The sequence below is a fragment of the Falco peregrinus genome, chromosome Z (assembly GCF_023634155.1).
Source record: "Falco peregrinus isolate bFalPer1 chromosome Z, bFalPer1.pri, whole genome shotgun sequence".
NCBI lineage: Eukaryota > Metazoa > Chordata > Aves > Falconiformes > Falconidae > Falco > Falco peregrinus.
This window is the reverse complement of record NC_073739.1, coordinates 63,548,112-63,573,003: the sequence shown is the minus strand read 5'-3', so window position 1 is coordinate 63,573,003 and position 24,892 is coordinate 63,548,112. Positions and strand designations below refer to the sequence as shown.

Sequence of the window (24,892 nt, the reverse complement as noted above, 5' to 3'; positions counted from 1 at the left end):
CATTTTAGGAAATAGATTGAGAAGACAAAAGTGCATTACTGATGAACTGTTGAGAACATTGAAATATATGATCAGTAAGCTGTCTGGCCTATCTAGGTACTCCCTCTTGTATCACAAGTGCATCAATAACCCTGGTCATACCACATCAGCAAGATAGTTCACAATGTGGTGGATGACCTTTTTGTCTGGTTGGTTTTTTGGTGGGGTTTGGGTTTTTTTGTTTGCTTTTTTTGCTTGATTGTTTTTTCTAGGAGAAAAGGTCAGTTTTACAAAGTAGACTTGTATCCTTGTATTTATGTTCAGTTACTACCTTAAAGTGTTCCACAAGTGTTTGTGGGGACTTTTTCTTCTTAAACTAAACTACTGAAAGGCTGGAATAGACATCCAGCAGCACTTTGCACAGTGCACTGAACGCTTCAGTGAATGTGATGGCAGCATGCCATTCCTTTTGAATGAGGATTTGGGCTTTCCCCAGAAACCGATCATAACTGAAAACTTCTTTTCTGGAAGTTTCCTTTCTCAACTGGAAAATGAAGCAAGAGTGTGAAAGATCCAAATGATGAAATCCTCAGTCAGTTATGGGGAGCTCCAGCCATCTTTTGGTATGAAGCTGTCATCTCAGCCAAAGATGTTACTTCTCAAACAGATCAGTTTAAGGAAGATTGTCTGTTTCCATTTGGTAAAATCACAGGAGACATCACCGTAATCGCAGCTGTTCTCCATAGCCCTTTTGTCATTGCTTTATAAGACAGGTGAGGGTTCAGCCCTAGAAAATAACAATTCTTTCTGTATTTTGATATTTTGCTCTCTTCAGAAATATGGACTGGGATCTTGAACTGTGGTGAAGGCAGGTTTAGATACTTTATATTCCATGTCTGTCTGCATTCCTCAGCACTTCCCAAATTCTTTTGAAGAAGGTTGATTACTCTTTCCATTTGCACCGAAGTGATAGTTCAGTGTATGAAGGACTCCCAGTACAAACCAAATGGAAAAATAACCTGTTGCTGCCTTGAGGGAGGAAGAAGAAAGCAAACATGAAGATTGAATGTCTGTCTCCTGGTTATGAGTTTGAATGGATCAGAAGAGGAAAAATTGAGCATGTTTTCTTCCATGGCAGGGAGGAAGTAGCTGTTGCAAGGACAAAAATCTCATGTAGAAATTAGTGAAGGTATTTTGTAGAATTCTGTGCAGTTGCTAATGATTTTAGAAGTGAAGCATATTTCTTTATTCACTTGAACATTCATTAAAGAAGTTAACTTCCCCAGGCTCTAGCTGCTTGCTCTCCAGATACAAGTGTTTAGGTGTCAGTCTGCACAGGTCAATGACCTATGGTGGCAGCCCTGGAGTGTTTTACTTTTCTGTATTCAAAATCATCTGTTGCTGTTTCATTTTTTTAATTCCATTTTAGTGGGTGGAACACTAGTATGAGATCAGTGGAAGCTGACCATAAAGCCTTTCATGCATACACCTCAGGTCTTGCAAGGACAGGGTTGTGCTGTCCTTGATGGTCACTTCTGTCTGCGGTTCTCTGCTTGCAACACTGAAAAAGAGAAAGTGGAGCGTTGGAGAACGTGGATCTCCTATGACCTAGTTGACTGCTCACTTGGAATCTGAATTTGAAGTTTGGCTTCGTTTGGCTGATCCCTTGTTAAGCCTGAATTTCACCCATGCTTCGAGTGCCAGACTTTAATGGTGTTGTTCAATCACAAGGTAGCTTTGCTGAAACCTAGCTAAATAATTGATATTTGAAAGGAGGGGGGAAAGTGAAGAATGCTAAATCTGCTTGTGCTTGTTCTGATGTTCCCTAATCTTGCCAAAATTCTATGAAAGCCACCAATTCACAGCAGCAGTTATTTTCACAGCAAAAGAATATAGAAACTGGCAATGAAATTCAGAAGTTATAAAAGATTTCCCCAAAAGAGTCTCTCTTTCATGCTCTTTGTCTATTTACTGTTGCTCATAACCTAATAATCCCTTTTTGTGTTAGGTAGTTGGGATTTTTACTGTTGTTTGAAACTGTCTGATAACACATCTTTCACCCCACTCTCTCTGCTTGGAAAAAATCAGCTGAAGAGGTTTTATGTGTTTATGTATGTAAAGCAATATAGAGAAGTGTCTCAGTGGTACTAGGGAAGAGATTAGACTTTTGATACAAATCAAAAGCGAAGTCTTTATATTCATATTAGCATGCATATACATGCATCTGAAAATGTTAATGTAACTGCTAAAAGTTATTTTCATGGTGTGTTGTATTTGTATGTGCCTGCTAGATACATTCCTGTATGTTCAAGATTACCTTTCTGAGGGAATTCTTAAAGATACTGTCATAGGCTTGAGGAACCTGCGGACAAGTGATGGAATTTAAGACTATATTACTGCGAAAAAAGGGCACGCAGTCCAGTCACCTGAAGAACTTAAAGTATTTAAGTGCAAGAAATGGTAACATGTTTAAATGAGCTTATTCCATAAGAAATATTCTATCACACAAAACTACAATGCATTGGATTTTCAATAGTTGCAATTTATTGACAAGAGAGATCCAGTTTCCTTTGGCCTCCCAGATGTCTCCCTGCTAGAAAATCACTTGCAGATGAAAGCTGGTAGAAACAGAACTCAGTCAACTCTGATCAAGAACCTTAGTACCAGAAAGGCTTTTCTTCTGGACATTGCCTTGTCTATCATTTGATGTCTTATTAACCATTCATGTCCTGAAATTATGCTTTATTGTATTGAATAAAAATGCCTGGGGTTTTTTCCACACCTAGTTTTGGCACTGGCCTTTATATAGTGTATTTTAAGGGCCATCAGCTGAGTCTCTGTTGTGGGCTGTCACTTGTGTTCTAGTAGTCAACAACAAACATGTTAATCTGAATTTTCTCAATATGATTCCACTTGGTCGATAAGGCTGTTGTAGATTGACACATACTCAAAGAAACTTGCTTCAGGATTAGAAAATAGAGTTTGAAAAGTAATTTTAAAGGTACTGTCACTGCTTTTTGAGACCCTAACTTCAGATTATGGTACGTTATAAAATGTTGGTAGGTGAAAGTTTAAGGACTTTAAAAAGTAGTCGTAGTTGAAATGCAAAATGTCTCTTTTGGGCATAAACTCATGTCTGAATTTATTGCAAGGTGAAAATCTGAATGACTTACTGAATATCCCTCTCCTTTACTTTCATCATTTGTAAGTGAAGAAAGTATGTTCCAAATACTGAAAAATATTTACATGTTCTCAGTACAGTGGAGAACTACTGCACTTTCCTTCCTGAGGGCTGTGTTTAAAGACTGAAACAAGGCAGGGAGAAAAACTTCAGCTCTGTGCATGATGCAGAAAGTCTCTGCTGTCTTGACTAATCGGTGGTTTAATTGTCCTGTTAGCTCCTGCAGATGCCCACTGGTGTAGGCAAGTTTGGCAAATGGACTTCTGAGATTCCCCAAGAAGAGGTGGTTTTCCAACCTTTTTTTTTTATAATCAAAAAGGCACATTTCATAAACACATTCAAGTGTTCTTGCAGTTTTAGTTTTGCTCATGAGTAACCTAATGTATAACAGTTTAATGAAAGAGGATTTCTTCCTTATTTCAGGTTGCTAGTATTGGAATCTTCAGCTCCTTCAGGAGACATGTCCCGCCCACATCACATTGCATCAGTTGTTCCAAACCGGTATCCCCGCTGGTTCACCCTAAGTCACATTGAATCCCAGCAATGTGAGCTGGCATCAACGATGCTAACAGCAGCCAAAGGTACATTATTGTCAGTTATGTACTCAACTAAATGTATGCTTTTAATATTGCATGGAGTAAACAGATGATAAAATTTGTGTTTAGGAATCCAAATTGCATTCTGACGGGAGCTTGAAATAGGTACAACAAACTGAACTGGCTTAAACCTTTCACTTAATTTTCTAGCAAAGTAGTTAAGCTAGCTACATCGTAGCCAGATGAGCTTGATTTGAGACTGATGTTGACAGCTTTTTGTTCTTCTGACACACAACATAGACTGTGAGACCCAGGAGTGGACAAATCACTTCTAAAATTCACAAATTTGGATGACTTTTGGCCACGTACTGCACTAACACCATCAGACACTAGAGGAGTTTGTGCTGTCTTTTACCTTTCATTCATATGTGATTTAATTACGGAGAATTTCTAAAAACAAAGTGTGTATAACTGAAACGTCATACTATTGCATAGTAACGGCAGGCTCGATTATAGTGCATCTGCGGATGTTTTGGGAGCTTGTTCCGTTTTGGTGATTCTCTTTACACCTTGCAGGTGATGTTCGGAGGTTGGAAACAGTGTTAGAATCCATCCAGAAAAATATCCACTCCTCATCACACATCTTCAAACTTGCCCAGGATGCATTTAAAATAGCAACACTCATGGACAGCTTGCCAGACATCACTCTTCTGAAAGTGTCTCTGGAGTTGGGCCTTCAGGTATTTCCCTCGTTCATTATTACTACAATAGAAGAAAGGAATTTGACCCAGTGGTGGGTACAGCTTTTAAGCACTGAGGACCATACCCTCTGGGGTCTGTCTGGAGTTCTCAGATTCTGTTTTCTGATACAAAGCTCAATGGACTGGTAAACACAGACCCAGGGTCTTCTGTTCAGGGGTGAGAGAGGAACAGTGCAATGGGTTCACGAGTATATGTAGGGCTGGCTAGAAAGCAAAATTACTCTGCTTCTAAAATTACTACTTCTAAATATAGAAATGCACTTTATTTTCTGCATGGCCTTGAGTGGTTTCTTACCATTGCTTCCTTTCCTTTTCCCTAAATGAGATTTAGTAGGTACTTGTTGATTTGCTACAGAAAGCCCATAATGACGTGCTTCTAAGGCAGACTGTGCTGACAGCAGCTCTCTCACTTCCTTCATCAAAATCCTGTACTCTGCAAGGTGTGGAATGGTCAGGTGTATCAAAATCAGCTTGAGGTATACAAGAACCTTAGATCGGTTTTCAGGCTCTTAGGAGAGACTGCAGTCTAAAAGGAGACAGCCAGGTAGGTTTTAGGTTTCTGGAGTAATATTGCCTGATGCTGATGAGGCTTGGAGTTTACACAGTTCATTTCAACAAAAATAAATTTCTCCATCCCTCTTCAGGGAGTTCTTCAAAAAAACCATGCAAAGATCAGAAAACCATTTATTACTTTGCTTCAGTAAACAAAGCTCCAAAGACTTCTGGGGAAAGGATATTATCCCAGTTGCTTCTCATGCCAAAGAAAGGTACTATTTGCCTGTTCTAGACGTTTAGAAGCTAAAGTCATTAATCAGAAAGCTGAGATCTGTGTGCTTTGTTAGCCTTTTATATTCCCAGGGTTGCTGTGGAAATCTTTTTTTTCACATCTTTGTATGTTTCTGCCTCAAATGTTTGTTTACTTGAGAAAGATCCTTATGATTGACCTCTGTGCCACCTCAGGCATTCACCAAGTATCATTTGGTGGTAGCAGCACACTTCGGATGTCACTGTATTCGTGGCTACCCCTTTGTGGTTGATGGTGTCATCAGAATGTTTTCACTGAGATCTGGTGAAAGAAATGTCACAATCCCATACCTTCTTCTTAGTCCCAGGAATTGGAACAAACTGGTGTAGAACTTGTCCACTGTTTTGTCCCAAGCTTACAAAGGTGTTTTAAGAATCTTAAAGGTAGCTTGCTTTCCAGAAGGAAGATGCATAGCAGTGTTCTGGTAGTAAGTCACTGTGTAGATTTCTGCAGTAAGCTTTGCCTGCAAATACCTTAGTGTCAGCACTGTAGTGACCTACAGGTGCTTCCCCCTTCCCCGCCCTGTCAACTTAATGGCAGTTGGGTTGTCTGTATTCACTGTCTAGTATCTGACTACTTACGACATCTGTGTGCCCTAGGAAGTTCTCCCCTCCTGTAGTAAACTGAACAGCAGTGTCCTTGCAGGTATGCTGTTCTGCCTCAGCTACAGCAGTGACAGGTTCGCCCGGCTGGGCTGATGAGGTGATACAAACAATTTCACAACTCTGTCACTGGGGTCTCTGTGGCAGAAAAGCCTCTTACAGAGATTCTAGATTTGGGAGTAGTGTATGGAGTCCTGGGTTCTTTCTCCCTAAATCCGATGGCAGCTTGTGTTATGTGACTCAGCAGAAGGAAGGCTTTTAAACTGGCTGTGGAAAGAGTCGTTGGCATGGCCAAATGGACACGTAGCATCTCAGGGGTATTTCCTTCAGAACTTAACTGGCACAAGCGCTGTAAGATCTGCAGGTACAGGAGGAGCTCCTGTTCCTCTTTGCCTGTTGTACACTACATTAGTGCAAGTAAGTATTATTGCAGACACACGCAGATGGGTATTGCTGGCAGAACTGATAAGCAAATTAGTGCAGGTGATCACTCAGTGTGTATTTGGCAAGTGGTATCCTTTTCCCCCCAGACCTGTGAATGAATAAATAAATTTATTACTAAACCTCCTTCCAATATGCGTGAAGAAGAGGTTTCATACTGGTGCAACAGTTCATGCTTGGCTGGCCATTTCTTGTATCTCTTACGGGTGGTGAGATCTTCTGTTCCTCTACAAGAAATTGCTATGGAGGTACGTCAAGACAAAGGGAAGGTTATTCCATGTGGAAGAGAGCTTGGCTTTCAGATAAGCTGCGTAATTCCCAGGGTCCTCTTGTCATTTTCAGACTTCCTGACTTGTTGAGAAGCTTTCTTCAATTGATAGCACAGATAAGATAGATCTTGGACAGATGTGGGGCTCCATTTTAGGAAGAAGGTAGCACAAGAATGTATTGAATAGAAATGAAATAGGTGCTTGGCTACATGCGCTACAGCATAAATTAACTTTAGCTCCATCTTGGTCAGGACAACAATACATGCTGTGTTTGAAATCCTTGGGGTTTCTATTATGTATAAATGACCCCTCTCCTGCTTCTCTAAGCTTGCCAGTTTAATCAAATGAAAGGAACCTAATTCCAGCGTAGCTTGTCCAGAAACTTTTCCATGTCAAGAAGCTAGGTGTGGTCTTGATTTTTTGCTCTTGAGTCAGGACTGTCTAAACTGGAACTATCAATATTCCCACTACATGTGCTGAAGGCTTTTGTGACTGCTGATCCTTTTACAGACAACCACAGTGAGGGAAGTCATCACAGAAGACTTTCAGAGAAATCATCATTCATACCAGGGTTTTTGGGGGGTTTGGTGTTTTTTAACCTACTTCCCTCCTTCACCAGTAGCAGAATTCAGTCCGTAACCCTGTAATCTCTTGGATTCACTCTACTTGGGGGAAGCTGAAAATTCATCATGGATATTGGAAATGTGTTGGCCTTCAACTTGTGTGTGCATCAGTACGGGAATTCATCTATACTCCTTCCCTTTGGTGGACAGAATGGGACCGATAACTGCACTCCAAAGCATTTTGACTTGGGGCTGTCTGTTGTTCTTCCAGAAGGACTTAGAGCAAAGGCTGGTTCCATGATTTACCTTAGGCATGTTCTCGTATTTTAAAATGTGTTGGGTTGGTCCTTACAGATCAGTTTTCTTTCTTTCAAAAATGGTGTTCTCCAACCTCGTACTTAGATTACTGTTAGTTAAAATGATACTGCAATGTCTGAGGCCAACAAAGCTGGTCTTATCCTGTAACTTTGGGATGTACAGCCAGTCACCAGGGTCTCAAGGCGGTAAGGAGGACAGTTTGGAACCACTTATAGTCGCTTATAACCAGACTTCTCAAAGATCATCTGTGCATTTGTGCTCCTCAGCAATCTCTCCACCTTAATTATCCTACCTATAGTGTAGGATTAAAGGAGGTGGCAGGAGTAACAAATATGACAGGGGGCTACGTGCCATTTTGAAGTCACCTTAGCGTTGGGAGGGGATATGGGTTGAGAACCCTCTTATGAATGCGGCTGACTCCAATCTGTTTTGTGAGTGCATTTGTTGAGTTTAATATGTAAAGATCATCGCTGAGAGCTCTGATTGACTGGTTATGCTCTTTATGGCTACAAATGGTAATACCAAAGTATGACCACTGATACTGTAAGGGAAAGACCACTTGCTTTCTTCATCTGGATATCTGTGGAGCCTGTCCACGTAGCTGAAGCAAGTTTTACATGCTATTTCCATGCAGTGTTTGTTTTATTGAATAAACATTATTTGCTCATGTTTTGAGACACTACATAGGCAATAACCACAAGTGGTGTAAAATACAGGCACTACAATCAAGGCTTAAAAGTCTTTTTTTCTAGAATTTTAATGGGTTTATGATGGAACTTCTTTGCAGGGAGTCCTTGTTCAAAGAGAGAAATCATCACTCTGGACTTCCTAATTAATATATAACAATAATAAAATAAATAATAATAAATAACCTGGATATACCTGGGACTATATCTATATCTTTGCCAAATAAGCAGCCGGTCAAATCACAGAACACTAACTCCTGTCTATATTGCTGAAGTCAATGAAAAGAAATGCAGACTAGGGAAAAATCAAAGGGGTTAATTTGCTCAACAAGAGTTGATAGTTTCCACTCTAAAGACTGCTGTGCATAGAGGGAGGAGACATGATATGATTTAGTTTGAATAGTTGGTAATACATTGGGGGGGTGGTTGTTGTTGTTGTTGATTGGAGGGGCCTTTTATGTGGGGTGGGTTTTTAATTCCCCACAGATAAAAAGGTCTCTCTCCTCTAGCCTTGAAGGATCTGCAGTTGTAGCTACTCTCTGCATGCTACGCCAAGATGGCTGAGCCATATTTTTCAAATTTTTTGACATATCAGCTACAGAAGAGGTAACAGAGTGGAGAGGGCAAGATACTGCTGTTTTGAACCTTAGTGTATTTGAGTAACTTAAAATCCCTAATTGTTGGTGTACTGCTTTGGTTTGCAATACAATTAACTTGTATTTTGTTGTTTTAATAGGTGATGCGAATGACACTGTCAACACTGAATTGGCGACGTCGGGAAATGGTGAGGTGGTTGGTAACATGTGCAACAGAAGTAGGTATGTTCTGAGATGCTTCTCTTGTCAGCTAGTCTTAGAGAGCTTGATCTTGTTTTCAACACACAGGTTCTGCAAGTGTCCCACTTTCTGTTCATCTATAAAATTTCTGTGGTGACAAGATGCTATGGCAATGATGAGTGGGTTTCTTTAGGCACAGACCAAATAAGATGACAGTTGAGTAATGCAGTGTGACTTCTTTCTCCCACAAAGTGTGAGTCTGCATAACCTATGGGAAATAACCCAGATTTCCCCTTGTTCCCTCCGTGATGGCTTTGGGTTTGAGGCTGCAGTAGAGAAAAGGCTCATGGTTACGGGCTGTAGCACTATGCTATAACTTTGCTTGCTCTGAAAGGCAGGTGGGAGTGCTACCTGGTCAGCTGTGGGAAGAGAAACCAGAAAACAGGTGAATGAAGTGCTGAGGATGTCTCCTACTGTGTGGCAGACAAGATCTCATGAACGAGTTCTCATTGTTAGGGGTGGGTTTTTTAAGCCCCTGGGTAAATCCAAGTTTAGAGTGTGGTGCATCTTTGTAATGTGTCTAAGATGTACAGGCCTTCTGTTTGTGCTGTAAAGCAAACCAAATGCCAATGCACCCATCGTTAACCACAAAAGGTGAAAATATGGTGGGCGGCAGAACCAGCCTTTTACACTTAGAAGACAGCAGAGAGAGAATGGTTTACTGAGCAGGATGTTCAGCTCATTTCTGGGCTTCACCATAGATTTCCTGTGTGTCTTTGAGGCATCCGTTAGCTTCTTTGAGGCATTCCAGTTACCATCTACAAGATGGGAATACAGAATCTGAGAGTGAAGATGAGTACATTAAAAACTGTGTAGCTATTAAAAAAACATCAGCAGCTGTAGTAGTGGGGACAACATAAGTACTTATGACAAGGGAGCAGTTTTAATTGTCACCAAAGCTATTTCTGGAAAGCATGTTTCCCTACTGTATTGATTCCTTCTTCATACATCTGAGTTTGATTGTATTGTGTAGATGCTTCTTGAGTTTCAGAACTTAAGAGGATTGCTGCTGCTTATTCTCTAGATTAGTTCATTCTTTGCTTTGTGCTTCACTAGGAAATTAATGTTGTCAGTAGCATGGGAAAATACAGCTTGTCTTTGTTTGCCCTCAGCCAGAAAGTGGTTTGTGTCTGCAAATTTTAATGCAGTGCCCTTGTCTTTTTGCTTTTATATCTTTGCTAGATAATTATGGCTGAGGCTATCTAACAGATATTAGTGCCTGGGTATTATTTTGTGCAGTTGCATATTGGCAAGTAAAATGCTGGGTTTAATACTGCTTTAAATTAGTTTACATATTCTAATAGAAGTATCCCATGAAGAACCTACGATGTCATGTAAAGTACTCTTGAGATGTAGTCATGTTGGTAAAGCAAGGAACCTGTTTAAATGAAGATCTGTTACTTGTAGGCTATGATGAATTGTTGCACATGAGTGAAGGGGTCCGCGGGAAGCATCAGAGCCCTAAAGAGAAAATTAGGACCTCTGGGTGTGGTTTAGGTGGGCTCACAGATGTGTGTAAACTGCCTCTAGCATTAATAAGGCACTCTAGCTGGTGATAAGGTTCAATTTATGGAACCTATTTGTCACTGGTTCCCCCTTCCTCCCTCTGCCAAACACACACATGTACTTGTGTCAGGAATAAAGTGATAATAAGGAAAATACCTATTTCAGATAATATCCACATATTGCTCAGAGTATTTGCCTAATGAGCGTCTTGATGTTGGGACATGTATGAATTTGATAGAAGATGGATGGAGGTGTGAGGCAAGATTTTACTTTTTAAGGTCTCCTTAGTTGTGCCATGGTGTTCTATTAGGAAAGCCATTTAGCATACTTTAATGTTCTTTTGTGCGTGCACTGTGCTTTGAGATGCAGAGTGAGAAAAGAAGTTAAAATTGCCTTCTAAGGGTATTCAGTGTGAGGGTTGTTTTTGAGTGATGTGATGAAATCAAACGAGCCAGAACTTGTTATCCGAATTGTCTGAAATAACAAGTAAAACAGCTCAGTTGTCACACCAGGAGATTAAAGCTTATCTTGCAGGCTTTTTTTTTGTTATTCTTTGCATTTCAGTGATTGCTACAGCGTTTGCACAGTAACCTTTGTTTTAATGTAGTTTTCCAGTCATGCTGTCTGGTTTAGCCCTTCTTGCGAAGTGCATCCCCTTGGATATACTGGCAACTTCATGTACTTGGCTGCAAACATAGTCTCTTGCTGCACATCTGTATCTTCTAGGTTTTCAGCTGTAGCTAATCATTTCTTTCTCTCCCCAGGTGTTTATGCACTGGATAGTATCATGCAAAACTGGTTTACACTTTTCACTCCAACAGAAGCCACTAGTATTGTTGCTACAACAGTGATGTCCAACAGCACCATCGTCCGTCTGCATCTGGACTGCCATCAGCAGGAGAAGTTGGCCGGCAGTGCTAGGACGCTTGCTCTACAGTGTGCCATGAAGGATCCTCAAAACTGTGCTCTCTCTGCACTTACCTTATGTGAAAAGGATCACATAGCTTTTGAGACCGCTTACCAAATTGTTCTAGATGCTGCTACAACTGGCATGAGCTATTCGCAGCTTTTTACTATAGCACGATACATGGAGCACCGTGGTTACCCCATGCGGGCCTACAAGCTGGCCACTTTGGCCATGACACATCTCAACCTGAGTTACAATCAGGACACACACCCTGCCATTAATGACGTTCTGTGGGCATGTGCGCTCAGCCACTCCCTTGGGAAAAATGAGCTAGCAGCTATAATACCTCTGGTGGTCAAAAGTGTCAAATGTGCAACAGTACTGTCAGACATTTTGCGTAGATGTACTTTGACCACTCCTGGCATGGTGGGACTTCATGGAAGGAGGAACTCTGGTAAGCTCATGTCACTGGACAAAGCCCCTTTACGGCAACTCTTGGATGCCACGATCGGAGCATACATTAATACAACTCATTCACGTCTAACTCACATCAGCCCGCGACACTATAGTGAGTTTATAGAGTTCCTCAGCAAGGCCCGAGAGACCTTCTTAATGGCTCATGATGGTCACATCCAGTTTACACAGTTTATTGACAACCTAAAACAAATCTACAAAGGTAAAAAGAAACTGATGATGCTGGTTCGTGAGCGGTTTGGTTGACAAAAATGTGTGAATGGGGGGTTCGGGGCAGAAGGGGATCTTTTTACTTGAGCCTGCCTTTGTACCCTTTTTAACTTAAAGAAAGAGCCACACCGGTATTATATGTGTATAGTTATATTGAGTTTGCAAACTAAACTGTCATGTTGTGAAAGTTTGTGTGTTTATTTTTTTTCCTTTTTTCTGTTTTGTATGAGAGAGGTTAAAAAAGGTTTGGTTTACACTGAGTATATGTTGTCAAGTGGCAAAAGCCCACATTGCTCTCCTGTTCTTTCTGTATACGTTCACAGCCTCAAAAACAAACATATTGCAATGGCTTTAAAAACCAAACAAAACACCTCCATCCTGTGATAAGTACCTCGAATGGATTCAGCTTTACTCCTTTGTAACTCATCCTTACATTTCAGCATATTTAAACAAACCAACAAATGAAATACTAATAGTTAAAAGGCTGACCACGTGGCTTTGCAGTGCTGTTCATCCAGAAGCATGGCACACAATGCTTGTGCATGTGGAAACTTAGCGACTGTCAACATACATTCTCAGGGATTTATCAAAAAAATTAAAAAAAGAATGAGAGCATTTATTGTACTGTATATATATTATAGTATATGTCTGAATATTGAAAAATATAACATTAACTAATTTATAAAAAAAAAATCTATGTAATGCAAAATACTTGAAGCTGCAGTAGCTTGGTTTTAAACAAAAAAGAAAACCTATCAGAAGGACTAAAGTGCGCCTTGCTTCAGGGTTGGCTCAGGTGGTGAACTATATGCTGGGCATCTATGCAGAGCCACCTTTTGGATTGCATGGTTGGACTGATACCTATTGGGGGAAATTTTATATATATATATATATATTTATACAACCTGTGTATACATATATATGTATACACACATACACACATGCTTGTAACAGGCACTATAGTAAAGAGGGACAACAAAAAATACACAGCCAGAGCAGCAAGCCTTAGCATTAAGAATACAGTATGCCAGAATCGGGGTTTGTGCCTCCTAGCCTAGAAGACTTAAAGAAATATCCTTTTTGACACAAAACGCAAAATGTTTTCCAAAATGATTGACATGATACGTTACGCCTTTGCAGTGAGCTAATGATAAGCTAACCTTTGTGCACAAATAACATATATATATTATATATATATATATTCTGCATAGGTATTTTGACTTTGTGCAGGACAGAAAGTTGTGTAGGTATGACTGTTCTACTTTTCAGTTTGTTTTTTTAATATATTTTATTTTCTCTAGAATTACTCAAACAAAAGCAGCCTTCTATCTTGCCTTGTCTTAATGCTTTAAAATAACCAAACTGGAGATCTAACTACCAAACTGTTCATTATATTATTAAATACCAACTTTGGTTACAGTATAGTGTCTTTACTTTAGCTGATGGTTCTGTATCCTTGTGCTTTTTAAAGCAGTTTTTATGTTTTGGTGCAAAAGTTGTCCAGTGTCTCTTGTTCCCTTCATTAGAGAACATGCTAGAGGTATGTTTGTTAGGTATTTTTGTTTAGAAAAACTATTTCATGCTCTCCATTTTATTTATTATTATAGGTAAAAAGGTTGTACTTCATCACCCATGTAAACATGCTCATGAAGTTGAAAGTAATTAAGATTTGATACACTGATATCAATTTATTTATGTAACTAAATCACTGTTTTATAAACTTGTTAATGATCAACAATTTTTTTTGTTTTGATTAAAATTAGTTTTTTGAAAGTTGATTCTGCCTCCTTTATGGTGTCTGCTACTGGAATTGAATTGTGTATAGATAGTTCGTAGATCTTAGATGCCCAGCCTGCAGCTTTGGTACATTATGGTGGTAAAGCAGTATGACCACCAAGCCCAGGAAAGAAATGTTTTGTTCCTCAAACATCTGCTGTGGAATGGCAATGATCAGAGTTGCCAGTGGAAGATGACCTGGTGCATCAGAGGAGGAAGCAAGTGCTGCCTGTGATTGGAATGCATGGTCTGTACAATGAACAATAAGCCCTGACGTGTTGCCATGGTAGGATGGTAGAGTGTTGGGAGGGATGTTGCCACTCAGAGGATTATTTGAGTGGCCATGAGAGCTGAGATGCGCTGCAAATATATACAGGGACAGTTCTTGCTGTTCTTGAATCGGCTTTTTCTGCGTTTTGAGCCATGCTGCTTACTCTACCCAGCATGGAGTTCTTGGCTGACAGCCAACATTTCTGCTTTTTTGGAGCCCTTGCTCTGTAGAAGCTCTGCAAGTTTTCCAGACCTTAATGAAGAATGGGATGTGGCATTGTTAAAAATTGAAGAGGAGGTTTCTGCTTTACCGACATCTTTATCATCTCGGGAATGTTACATGATGTCATATTTGACTGTGTGATCTGAACACCTTCACTTTCCATTTTTTTATTATTCCGCCCCCCCCCCCCCCCCCCCCAGCAAGCAACTGTCAACGATGCCAGTGTAACAATTCTGACAGTGAGGCTTGTGTCACCGGAAGATTTAGGCAGGAAAGGTCTGAATCTTTGTACAACTTGTCATGTAAAATGAGAGCCTTTGCCAAGCCTTTAACAGCCGAGTTGTCCTGACCTAATCATTCTAACCTTCTGTAGCTTCTGCAACTCCTGTCCCTTCCAAGTACTGAATTGACATTACGTTTTTGCTTTGTTACTTTGTCCTAGATTAATTTTCAGCTACAGACAGTAAGGAACAAGAAGGAAACTCCATTCTGCAATAGGGGGTGTGTGGTTTTGGGGGGTTGGGGTTTTTTTGCTTCTTGCAAATTCTTCAGTACTAAGGATATTGTGGATTATGCGGATTGCAAAACTGAAGCCTATTTGAAGACCAGGCTTTAGAACTACATGCAGTCCTGATAGCTGACACCTGATTTTGATGAGCACAGTGGCTTATTCTTCTTTCAGAACTGATGGACATTTATTTGGCTTGTTTTCATGACTGAGTAAAATATCTTCTGTGTCCACAGTGGTGCTGCACAGCGTGCTCACACCATGTTGAGAGACCAGCAGAGGTCTGGCCAGTCTCTCTATGTCTAGATATGTACTGCTCTTGTTCTGTGGAGGTAGGAAGAGCCCAGGAATGCGACTCCATAAAAAAGTCTGAGGGCTTTTTTTGGTGAAAACTGATCACATATTTCTATAATTCTGAAAACTACATATTGCAATTAATTCTGAAGTATAAGGAAGCCTAGTCAAAATACAATGTCTCAAATTTCTTCTCTTCAGAACCATCTATCTGTGAGATGCAACTGAATACCACTGCTATCATTGTCTCCAAGTGTTTCAGTGCTTTTCAACACTCCTTTGGTTTTTTAAATCCAGAATTGCTATTCAGTAGTGAAGGGAGCCAAGCATGATTCTTTTGTATCATAGGCTACCACTGAACTCAAACTTCATTGTTTTGAGTGAAATCATGAAAGATGTGCTGTTTCTGTATTATTAGTCTGTCTTGCAGCTGAAGAAACTTTTATCTGCTTGTTTTCATATTTCCTTTGTTGATTTGGCCAGAGAGATTTTCCTTACCCAAATTACATTACCTTAATTTAGGGGTTTTTAGTGTTTCACATCCAGTTTTCCCATTAGAGAAAACTGCACAACTTTTCAACATGAAAAAGAGAAAGACAGGCACTTACAGGAGACTTGGACTTTAAGGTGTTACTGAAATCCCAAGACCACTTCCTTTGGAGTACTTCATATCTTATTCTCCAAATCCTTTGGTTTTAATGCTGTGGCAGTGGAACTAACCCTCCATGTACATGACAAGAAATGTATTAGATTGTTTAAGCGAAATTGCAGGAAATTTCTGAGGCTAGAGCTGCAATGAGAAAACTGGGACTGTATTTCATTGTCTTGTCCAGCAGAACAGATAAGGCTGTTTGAAGACAGTACAGCTGTTAATAGATGCAACCAGTCAGTGCTTTGGATGACCAGTTTTTAAGGATGGGAAGATACTCTGAGTGCTTTGTATTAGTAAATTTCTCTTTTATAGAAAACCCATGTTCTATCACTTTCTTTGTATATCCATACAAAGTTTTGTCCTGCAAGTTTTCAAAAGTCTCTGTGAAAGTCACTTTTCAATAATACTTTAGTGTTCCATCAAATCAGTTTGAGCTACGATTTTCATTCAGTTTGCCTAGTACCAATGAAGTTTTTCATGTATATGGGTATAAGTAACATAAATGCATCAGAACTGGGTTCCTGCTTACATAGAGGTGAAATTTTGCTTTCTGAGTTGTTCCAATTTACATCTATAGTTCCATAGAATGAAGTTGTACTAGAAGTAAATTTATTTCAGTGAGGTGCCTTCAGTTTAATTAAAATACCGTTTTTCTGCTGAAAAAGTACCCAGCCTTCTCTTTCTGCATTGAAAACAAAAGTCCTGGTAAATCATCCATTTTTAATGCAGAATATAGTTCAGAAAAACTGTAATGTAGCTGATACCTTTACAGAATTGGGAAGTACAATACCCTCAGATATTCTGCTCTGCGGCTCTAGCTAGAGATAAGGTGTTCACAAACATTCTCCACCTTTTTAACTATTTGTACTCTTGAAAGTATATGTTTTGCAAGGATGAGTGTGGAAGCAAGGAGCACAAACCGGAAAAGTGTTATGTCCAAACCTTGCCTTGTGACAATGCAATGTGTAGTAGAGATTTAGGGATATTACACCATGTTACAAACTGCACTGAGTATGAGGTTAAAAGCTTTGCAAGATTCCTAATCAGAGTGACAACAAAGTGTCAGGGATAGCTTTACTTGAGAGAAGAGGTTGCTAGGATTTCCCTGCCCTATAGAAGTGTGCACTCAATACCTGGGCTGTCAGCATCAAGTAGCACCCAGTGGTCAGCTGAAATGTTTGTGATCCATCCTTACAGGTATTATCAATATCCCTAACGTTAGCAAAAGTAGAGCATTGCAAGTTGCGAGAAAAAGAACTTCCTTAAAGAGAGAATTGCATCAGCTGCTATATTTTCAGACATCTGCAGGGTCATAGGATCACAGATTTCCATTAAGGTGTATTGGCTACAAAGCACAAGTTATTCCTGTATGTTGTTGTGGAGAGTGATTATGACTAGAAAGTACCACAATCATAAATTGCCCCAGGAGCCAGCTAATGAGTAGCCTTGTACTGAGTTTTCTACCAACTCCATCTTATTGTTACAACTTTCCTTTTCTTCCTCTTTAGCCTTTGTCTTTTTGTGTATGTAATTTCAAGAGCTTTGTATTTGGAAAAACACTTACCTGGAAGATGATATGCTTGTGGTCTGATCATGTAAAATGAGGACTTAAGCTATTGCTTGGTGAGCGTGGTCCGTGGTGTTGTTGGAGGGAATGAGAAGGGTGAGCCGTTCAGTCGCACTTACTGTAGGGGCCAGCGAGCTGAGACCTCAGGCAGCAGCTACAGCTGGTGTGCAGAACCAGCTCTGCCTGCATTCTACCACTCTGACTTTGGAATTGCTTGTCTGACCACAGAGAAGTCTTGGTTTGGCATCCCAGGATTCAAAGGCAAATCACTTTGTGGAAGGATTCTGGAAAGTCAAAAAATGGGTGAGGGTGATAAAGGATAGAGCAACTCCTCTGCTGAAGTTGCTGGAATTACATCAAGGCTAATCTTGGCAGACTCTTGGAAAGCCTGTTAGTTATAAGAACAACAGTGGTGAGAGAAGTGCCAAGTGCTGCCCAGTCAGTGGGCAGGAAACTTCATTTGGGGCTTGTGACCTCCAATTCCAGGTGACCCGAATCCCTTTAAACAGCTCAATGACTATTTGTAATGCTTGCTTTATCACCTAGCTCTTACAATTCCCAGGGAAAAGTCAGGCAGACTGCAACTATCCCTTACCGGCTGCATTACAAATGGTATCACTGAAGCCCTCTGTCACCTCTGAAAGCCAAAGGTCTGGACAGAGGTTGGCCTTGCTTGGGTGGCCACCTTGCCTACATGTTAAGGAACTCTTAGCAACACAACCCAACCACCAGGAGGTTATGGCTGCAACAGGGAAAATTGAAACATCTTTCCCAGAAAGATCCTATTTGTAGAGTGCTTAACAGCAGTTGTTCACTTAAGTGAATGGAAATCATGGATTCTGTAGAAATAAATTCTTTTGTGCCTCTGACACTTTAGACATGTTTAGTAGATCAGTATGGTAACTAAAAATATTCCAGAATAACCGCCAAAGAGGAAGACATGATTGTCTTGCCAACCTGTCACTGAAAGGAGTAAATGTGCTTGAAGAATCATTTCTTCAAGCCTGCCTCACTGTGCAGGCAAAGCTGTGAAAGGCAGCTCTAACTGACAGCGCTGTGACAACCATCACACCTCTCTGGCTGGTTTTGGTGAAAGAAAGGGTAAAAAGGTATCTTCTGAAGGTGTTTTGTTTCCTGAGTTTAAAAGCCTTTATTCTCTAGACATCTGATGGCTGATTTCCAGGTAGGGTGTGGATGCAGCAGTAGCTACGGGAAGATGCTGCCTGGTTGCTCAGGGTGTCTTTGCTCCATCACCCTTATCTGTCACTACAGATGTCTGACCTGATGCATACTTTGGTCTCCAGCACAGTGCAATTTTTACATCCTTGAGGAAGCTGTCTCTGCTCCTGTCATGCTGCGAGGTCTGGGGACTTTCAGTTTTGAAAGCTGGGCTTCTCCAACCATTTGCAAGAATCCAGGGTCCAAATTAAAAACACTAAGCACTGCAAGATTTTTAATAGTCTGTGGTAAGCAGTGTTGCTTGGTTGCTATTTAGTCATTTAGGAGGTCTTTCATATACTATGTCTAAATTATACAGCAGGCAACTGAGGAGTCTAATAGGTATGCCAGGAAGTTTTAGTGTGAGATGACAGCTAAACACTGAAAAACTTCAGCATTGCCTTATGGAGAGGTGATTGTAGAGGGAAACTGTACTCACAGAGTTTTCAAGCTGCTCTGAACCTATTGGTCTTTTAAGGGAGTGATATTCCATATGAGAAAGAATAACTTGTTGCACTAGCACGGTGGCTTTGGTTTCACAGCCTGCATTTTGCCAAATGTTGCTGTATTCTCCATCTGGAACAATCCAGGACTCTTTCCATACCTCTGCAATTCTCTGTTTTTGTTTCACCACATGAAGGCATATGCAGTGTTATATTATGTTACTCATGCTGGGCTCCATCACCTTAATGTAGCAAACAGAGTTTTGCCAGGTTTGGTTTGGTTGTGCCTGGAAACCTTGAGCCTTACACGGATCAGTGCCTGCCTCTTGCAGGTAACCAGGGACTATATATGCTGTTCTCTGTTGAGGATGAAGTGGCCACGGCTCATGAGGAAGTGAAAGGATGCTATTCAGAGTTTGACGCCATTCATTTTGTGAGCATATTGACTGACTTACACTGGAAATACAGGCCATAAAAGCCAGAAGCTAACAAGAAACAATCGGGGGTTTTTGGTAAAAGGCAAAGATTTTCCATTATTTGGTCTCCCATTGGAAAGAATTGAATGAGGAAAACATTACTGACAAGTAATTGGAATTCACCACTAAGCACCTACACTGCCAAGGCACAAGTTCTCCACTCCCAGAAAAATCTAGACAAACCAAACAGGATGATTTGGTCTTTTAGTTGCCTGTTGTTTAGTACCCAGATGGTCTGTTTAGTTTGGGGGTGTGTGTGGGAGATCTAATGGGATGCACTAAAATGGCACCGACTGTTTAGCCCGCTGTGAAAATGCTGGCTTATGCACCTGTTTGTCCTGCGGAACTGGAGAGTAACACGTATTTTTGGCATGCTTGCCACAATGGCAATCTCCCTGTGCTCTCTTGTTGCTCCCACTGTGTTACTTACAATACATCTAGGTTATCTGTTACCAGCAGCAGTCCTGAGTCTGGTTTCTGCTGATGGGAAATAAAATGAAAGACATTTCTAGCATTTGGGCTGGTGCTTGAGAAGTGCAGCTGCACTGATAGCTCTGAGCAGAAGCGTGAGCTTTAGCAACCGCTGAGTTTAGGGCCTGAATTTGCCAGTAATATTGCAGGGGTTTTGTCGTTGCTGCTGTTCAAGTATGCAGCTACAGACAAGCATGTTCGGTGGGGGCAAACATAAATGACATCATGATGTGGGGACAAGGAAGGTGTCCAAGCCCAAACGTGGCCATTAAAAACAGGCCCAAGCTTTTCTTCAGGTCTTGCAGTTGCATGAAACATTCATGGACTGATGCGTGGTGCAGGCTGGCTTGCCAGCTGATACCCATAGCTTTGATCTTTCCAGGCAGCCTGCACATCCTGCAAGGACACGCCAAGGCTGAGCCAGAGGACAGCAAGGAGGACAAAAGAGCCAGGCAACCATACAGCTACACATCCATAACTACACATCGAGATAAACCACAGGTATAGGTAGCATCTGCTTGTTTCCTCTTCCCCTAGTAATAAATGCTTCTCTGCTGGGCAAAGGATGGTGAGGATTAAGGCAGCAGGGTGAGCCCTGTCAGTGCAAGTGAGTGAGAGGTCACAGACCTTCCCCAGAGCCTCCCTTGTGTCGTGTCATCCCATCCTCTCCCCCGAGTGACTGCTGCCTCTGCCTTTGAAGTGAACACTCTTTTGTGCAGCTCTTGGCTTTCTACAGGTGTTTCAACTTACCAGAAATTCTGGTAATTTTCTGTATGTAAGAACTGTGAGGAATTAAACTGCTTGTTGAACTGCTACACTGTGGATTTGTGATTAAATTCAGAAATGATAGAGTTTTGGAATTCTGCTATAAAGAGTACTCCTGGGCTTGTTCAGTGGGTCTTTGATGTCTAACTTTTCCAGCAGTGGTTTTCAGCTTGCTGTGCTTATTTCTCAATCAGCAGTGTGACTGCAGAGCCCTCTCGGTGCTACAGAAAGCACATACAAGACACAGGTCTCTGGAAGCTGTAATTCTGAAGGACGAAATACATCTGACTTTTGGGGTTTTTTTGCACAATTTCTTATGCTATATACTGGGCGATAGGGATCCCTAACTTGAAGACCAGGTGTAAGTCTGGAATGGTCTCACTGACTTAGGTCTCTGGATTAGCAAGACACAGGAGCAGGCATCTGAGTTTCTGTGCGTGAGTAGTCCCTGCAAGGTCAGTGGTGCTTCTCAGTTCCTTAAAGTACTCGACTAAAAAGAGGACTTGGAAGTGGTGGAGTGCACAGCCTGCTCCTTCAGCAGTTGGCAGGACCCAGGCCACCTGTACGAGGTGCATCGTCCTCGGGGGCAGCCGCCCAGCTGCTGGGGGGACCCTCCACTCACACCCCACGCTGCCAAGCTCTGCTGGTGGGTCTGGGTCCGGGAGGAGCCTGTCCTGCTCTGATGGAGACCTTGAGGGAGGCAGCACTCTTCGGAGGCTCAGAACGGACACAAGGGAGTACGCAAGGGAGGCTGCGGAGGGAACGGCCAGGCTTTCTGAAATGGAGAAGCTTTTCATTTGATTTCCTTTGCTTTCTTTTGAACAGCTTAAAATAAAAAGTGGAACAGGAGTGAAAAATAAACAATTGCTTCTTGGCAGCTCTGTTTCGCTCACTGATGTTTTGCAAATGTATCAAATGCACTCTAGCGTTTAAAAACTTCTGCTATTTAGAGGTGGTCTTTGTAAAAGCCTGCTAAAGGAGGTTTCCAGACTGCTGCTTGTTCACCAAATAGCTCATTACAGGCCTGCTGCAGAAATGTGCATGGGGAGGATAAGGGAGCCCCCCTCCTTGGGTGAAACTCCCATGGCAGGAACATTATAACCCTCAGGAGAATGCATGGTGTAACAGCAGTTGCTTTTAAGGTTTGTAATGGAAGTTGTAACTGACTACAACAGGAGAGCAGTGAAAGTAAAGAGCTATGTCAGAGGCTGACGGCAAATTATTCTTTTGATTTAGATAATTCTGTGCTACAGAACTGCATTAAAGGCTAAGATCCTACAATTGCTTTTATATGTGTGTGTGTGTGCGTGTGCTCAATTTTTAAAGTCCTGTTATAGAAACAGATTAATTCTGTCTGTCTCTGCCAAGTACCATATGTCTACAGACAAGTTATAAAACACTTTAAAACAGGGGTTTGTAACGGAAACACTGACACAGTCTTAAATATGTTGATGCTAATAGGCACCACCATAATAAATCCCATGGAGGTTTTAGAAGATACATCTGTTGTTCTGGAAGAGGGTGTATTGGCTTCTGCCTGAAGTGAAGCTTGTTTCTGTTCTTCTAACTTTTGAATCTTCAGTGGCATCTGAGGAGCCCGGGATTACATCTAACACTTCAGACACTGCCACTATGTAGTAAAATAATGTGTCTGATGTCTAAAATCTTCTGCAATTGCAATGTGGGAACCACAGGCCTTTTCAGAACATGGAATTTTACCTATGTGTGTATGATACAGTGCATAAAGTCATTTCAGCTTTTTCTCTATTTTTTTTTTTCCTGAAATAAATCCCAATATGGAGCATCTGTTTTAGGTTTTTTTGTATACTGGGTGCAGTCACCAAACTCTTGCTTTTGTTAAAATTGCTCACAGGAGAAACCTATCTTCTTGTCATTAATTTTAGCCTTCATCATTTTCTTACAGATTTTGATAGGATTCTGACTTTCCTATAGACAACAGTAGACAGAAGCACTCTGCAGCATTTAGCATTAGCCATAGCTAAAACCTGTCACCAAACTTTTGTGAGTGCTTGCAGAGGGGATCCATCCCTGTTGCTAGCAATAGGCTGTCAGCTCAGGGCCACAGCGGGGCAGCTGTGCAGCACAGCTGTGTAGCATCATGCAGTTGCTCAGGGGTGTGAAGCTTGCCTGCCACACTCAGGACAGCAAAACAGATCTGTAGCCTGAGTGCAGTGACATGGTTTGGATATCAGCTGTGGTCCTGTGGATAGCATCCTCACTCTGGAAACCAGCAGGAGCAGGGAACAGGGTTGTTAAACACAGGATAAAAATGGCTATGGCACTGGACATTGCTGGAGCATTTCCTGGAGCTTGCTACCATGGTTTTCCCTTTCTTTTGCACGAGGCCTACTGACAGCATGGATCTTCTGGAGTTGTTGTTTGTTGTTGTGCTGCCTTGCTGGTTTCCCATGGAACAAAATGTCCCCTGGTGCAGGGTCTCCTGGTGTGTGCCAGCAGCCCACTGCAGCCTCCTGCCCCAAGTGAACCATGTAGGATGAAACTGTGTTGACTGTAGGGTGAAAAATTGTGCAGTATGCCTGAGGAGGCTCAAAGACAAGGCAGGGAGTGTTGCATGGCCAGACTCTGGGGCCACACTTTCACAGAGAACTGAAAATGGGGCCAGGTTGCTTTGGGGTGAAATGCTCAACCGGGTGCTGGTGAGAAGATGTTGAAAGATCTCTGTGACAAGAGAAAAGGAGGTGACTTGCACGGTTTGTGTCACCTGGGCTGTGGTGTGACTGATAGTTATTACAGCTGGGGCACTAGAAAACAGTCTGATAGGAGATGACTGACGCTGGAGGTGCAGTATCACATAATTCCTTTTGTATCTTGAGTAAATTCCTCCTGCAAACCTCCCAGAAGCTTCCTAATTTCCAGTGTGCACCAGAAGGCTCAGAGGAGGGAGGTGCCATGCCAGTTGACAGGAGGAGTGGGGAGCTAAGCAATCTCCTTCAAAAGCTCAGGCTAGAGGTGTGAGGTGAAAGGCTGGTGCAGCGCAGCGCAGGGCAGGACGAACACAGGCACCCCCAGCTCGTGGTGACGGCAGCTCTCTCCTTTCAACAGGGGCTCAGCTGCAGTGTTTCCATTTGCAACTTACACAACCACTGCAAAGGCACCAGCTTCCTGAAAGTCTATGGTTTGTGCATGTGGATCTCATATAGTTTCTTCTGCAAAAGAGCACCAGAACATTTAATTCAATATCCTGAAAGTCCATGAGCTTGTTTGTCAAGTTTTCCTTCCAAAAAACTCAGTTTTCCCTCTAACCTGCTTTCCTTCTACATCTGTCCCAGAGCGAGATGGCTTTCTCAGGTTAGGGTCCCATTCTTAAGTAAAATGGTACCCCAAGAGGGACCCACAGCATGTGAGTCGGGTGGCAGTAGAAAGCAAAACCTGTGCAACAGATTCAGCCTTTAAACAAGTCTGTACTTGGGTGAATGGTGGGAGTTTACTTCACTGAACTTCAGAACTGCAAATATTGACGAGAAACCTACTGGTTTTATTAAACTAATCACAAATACAGCAGTAGCTATGTTACATGAATAAATCACTCCTTGCAAGCCGCTTTGTGGCTTCCTGTGATAATAATTCCTGAACTGAAGTTGTCAGACAAGGGTAGATGGTCTCTATTGTGCTAGTATCTAAAGACCACAGCAGCGGCTTATGTCTTGTTGCATTACCTATGCCTCCAGAATAGGCATGGCAATAGACACAGAAGGATTCTTTCCATTCAAAACTGTATGGCACTTTCCTGGTGGCTCCTTTCCTTGCAGAGCCTTCTAAGAAAGGGGAATGGCTGCTGCTGTGCAGTTTATTCTGGCTTATCAATCTACGTCTCCATTGCACAGATAGTGTCTTAGCATATGAACCTCAGATACATGTGGCAACAACATAATTTATGTAGTAGGTGGAAGGAAAGTTGAGTTATAAGTTGGTAACACTTGTGGGTTTATTTACTATCTGCCACAGAACAGAACGAAATTGGAGGGTTCAGGAGCAACAGGCTGTTTAGCTTTCTGACACAGCTGGATAAAAACAGCTTTATCTGAATATCATTGCCATTAGCACTAGGTTTCCCATCCATGCATTTTGGCTCCCCAACAGCGGGACAGTGGATGAGTTGGTTCCTGTTATTAG

The 24,892-nt window shown here is 41.6% G+C and overlaps 1 protein-coding gene across 2 annotated transcripts in view; it reads left to right on the top strand.

Moving 5' to 3' along the window:
- Positions 1 to 13,852, top strand: part of ZSWIM6 (zinc finger SWIM-type containing 6) — a 112,302-nt gene extending 98,450 nt beyond the window's left edge. For both annotated transcript variants that reach the window (XM_055790939.1, XM_055790938.1), the window contains 4 exons: positions 3,584 to 3,741; positions 4,273 to 4,436; positions 8,878 to 8,959; positions 11,248 to 13,852. In XM_055790939.1, the coding sequence (XP_055646914.1) occupies positions 3,584 to 3,741; positions 4,273 to 4,436; positions 8,878 to 8,959; positions 11,248 to 12,110 (1,267 nt within the window). In that variant the 3' untranslated portion in view covers positions 12,111 to 13,852. The remainder of the gene's footprint in view (positions 1 to 3,583; positions 3,742 to 4,272; positions 4,437 to 8,877; positions 8,960 to 11,247) is intronic.
- Positions 13,853 to 24,892: the final 11,040 nt, after the last annotated feature.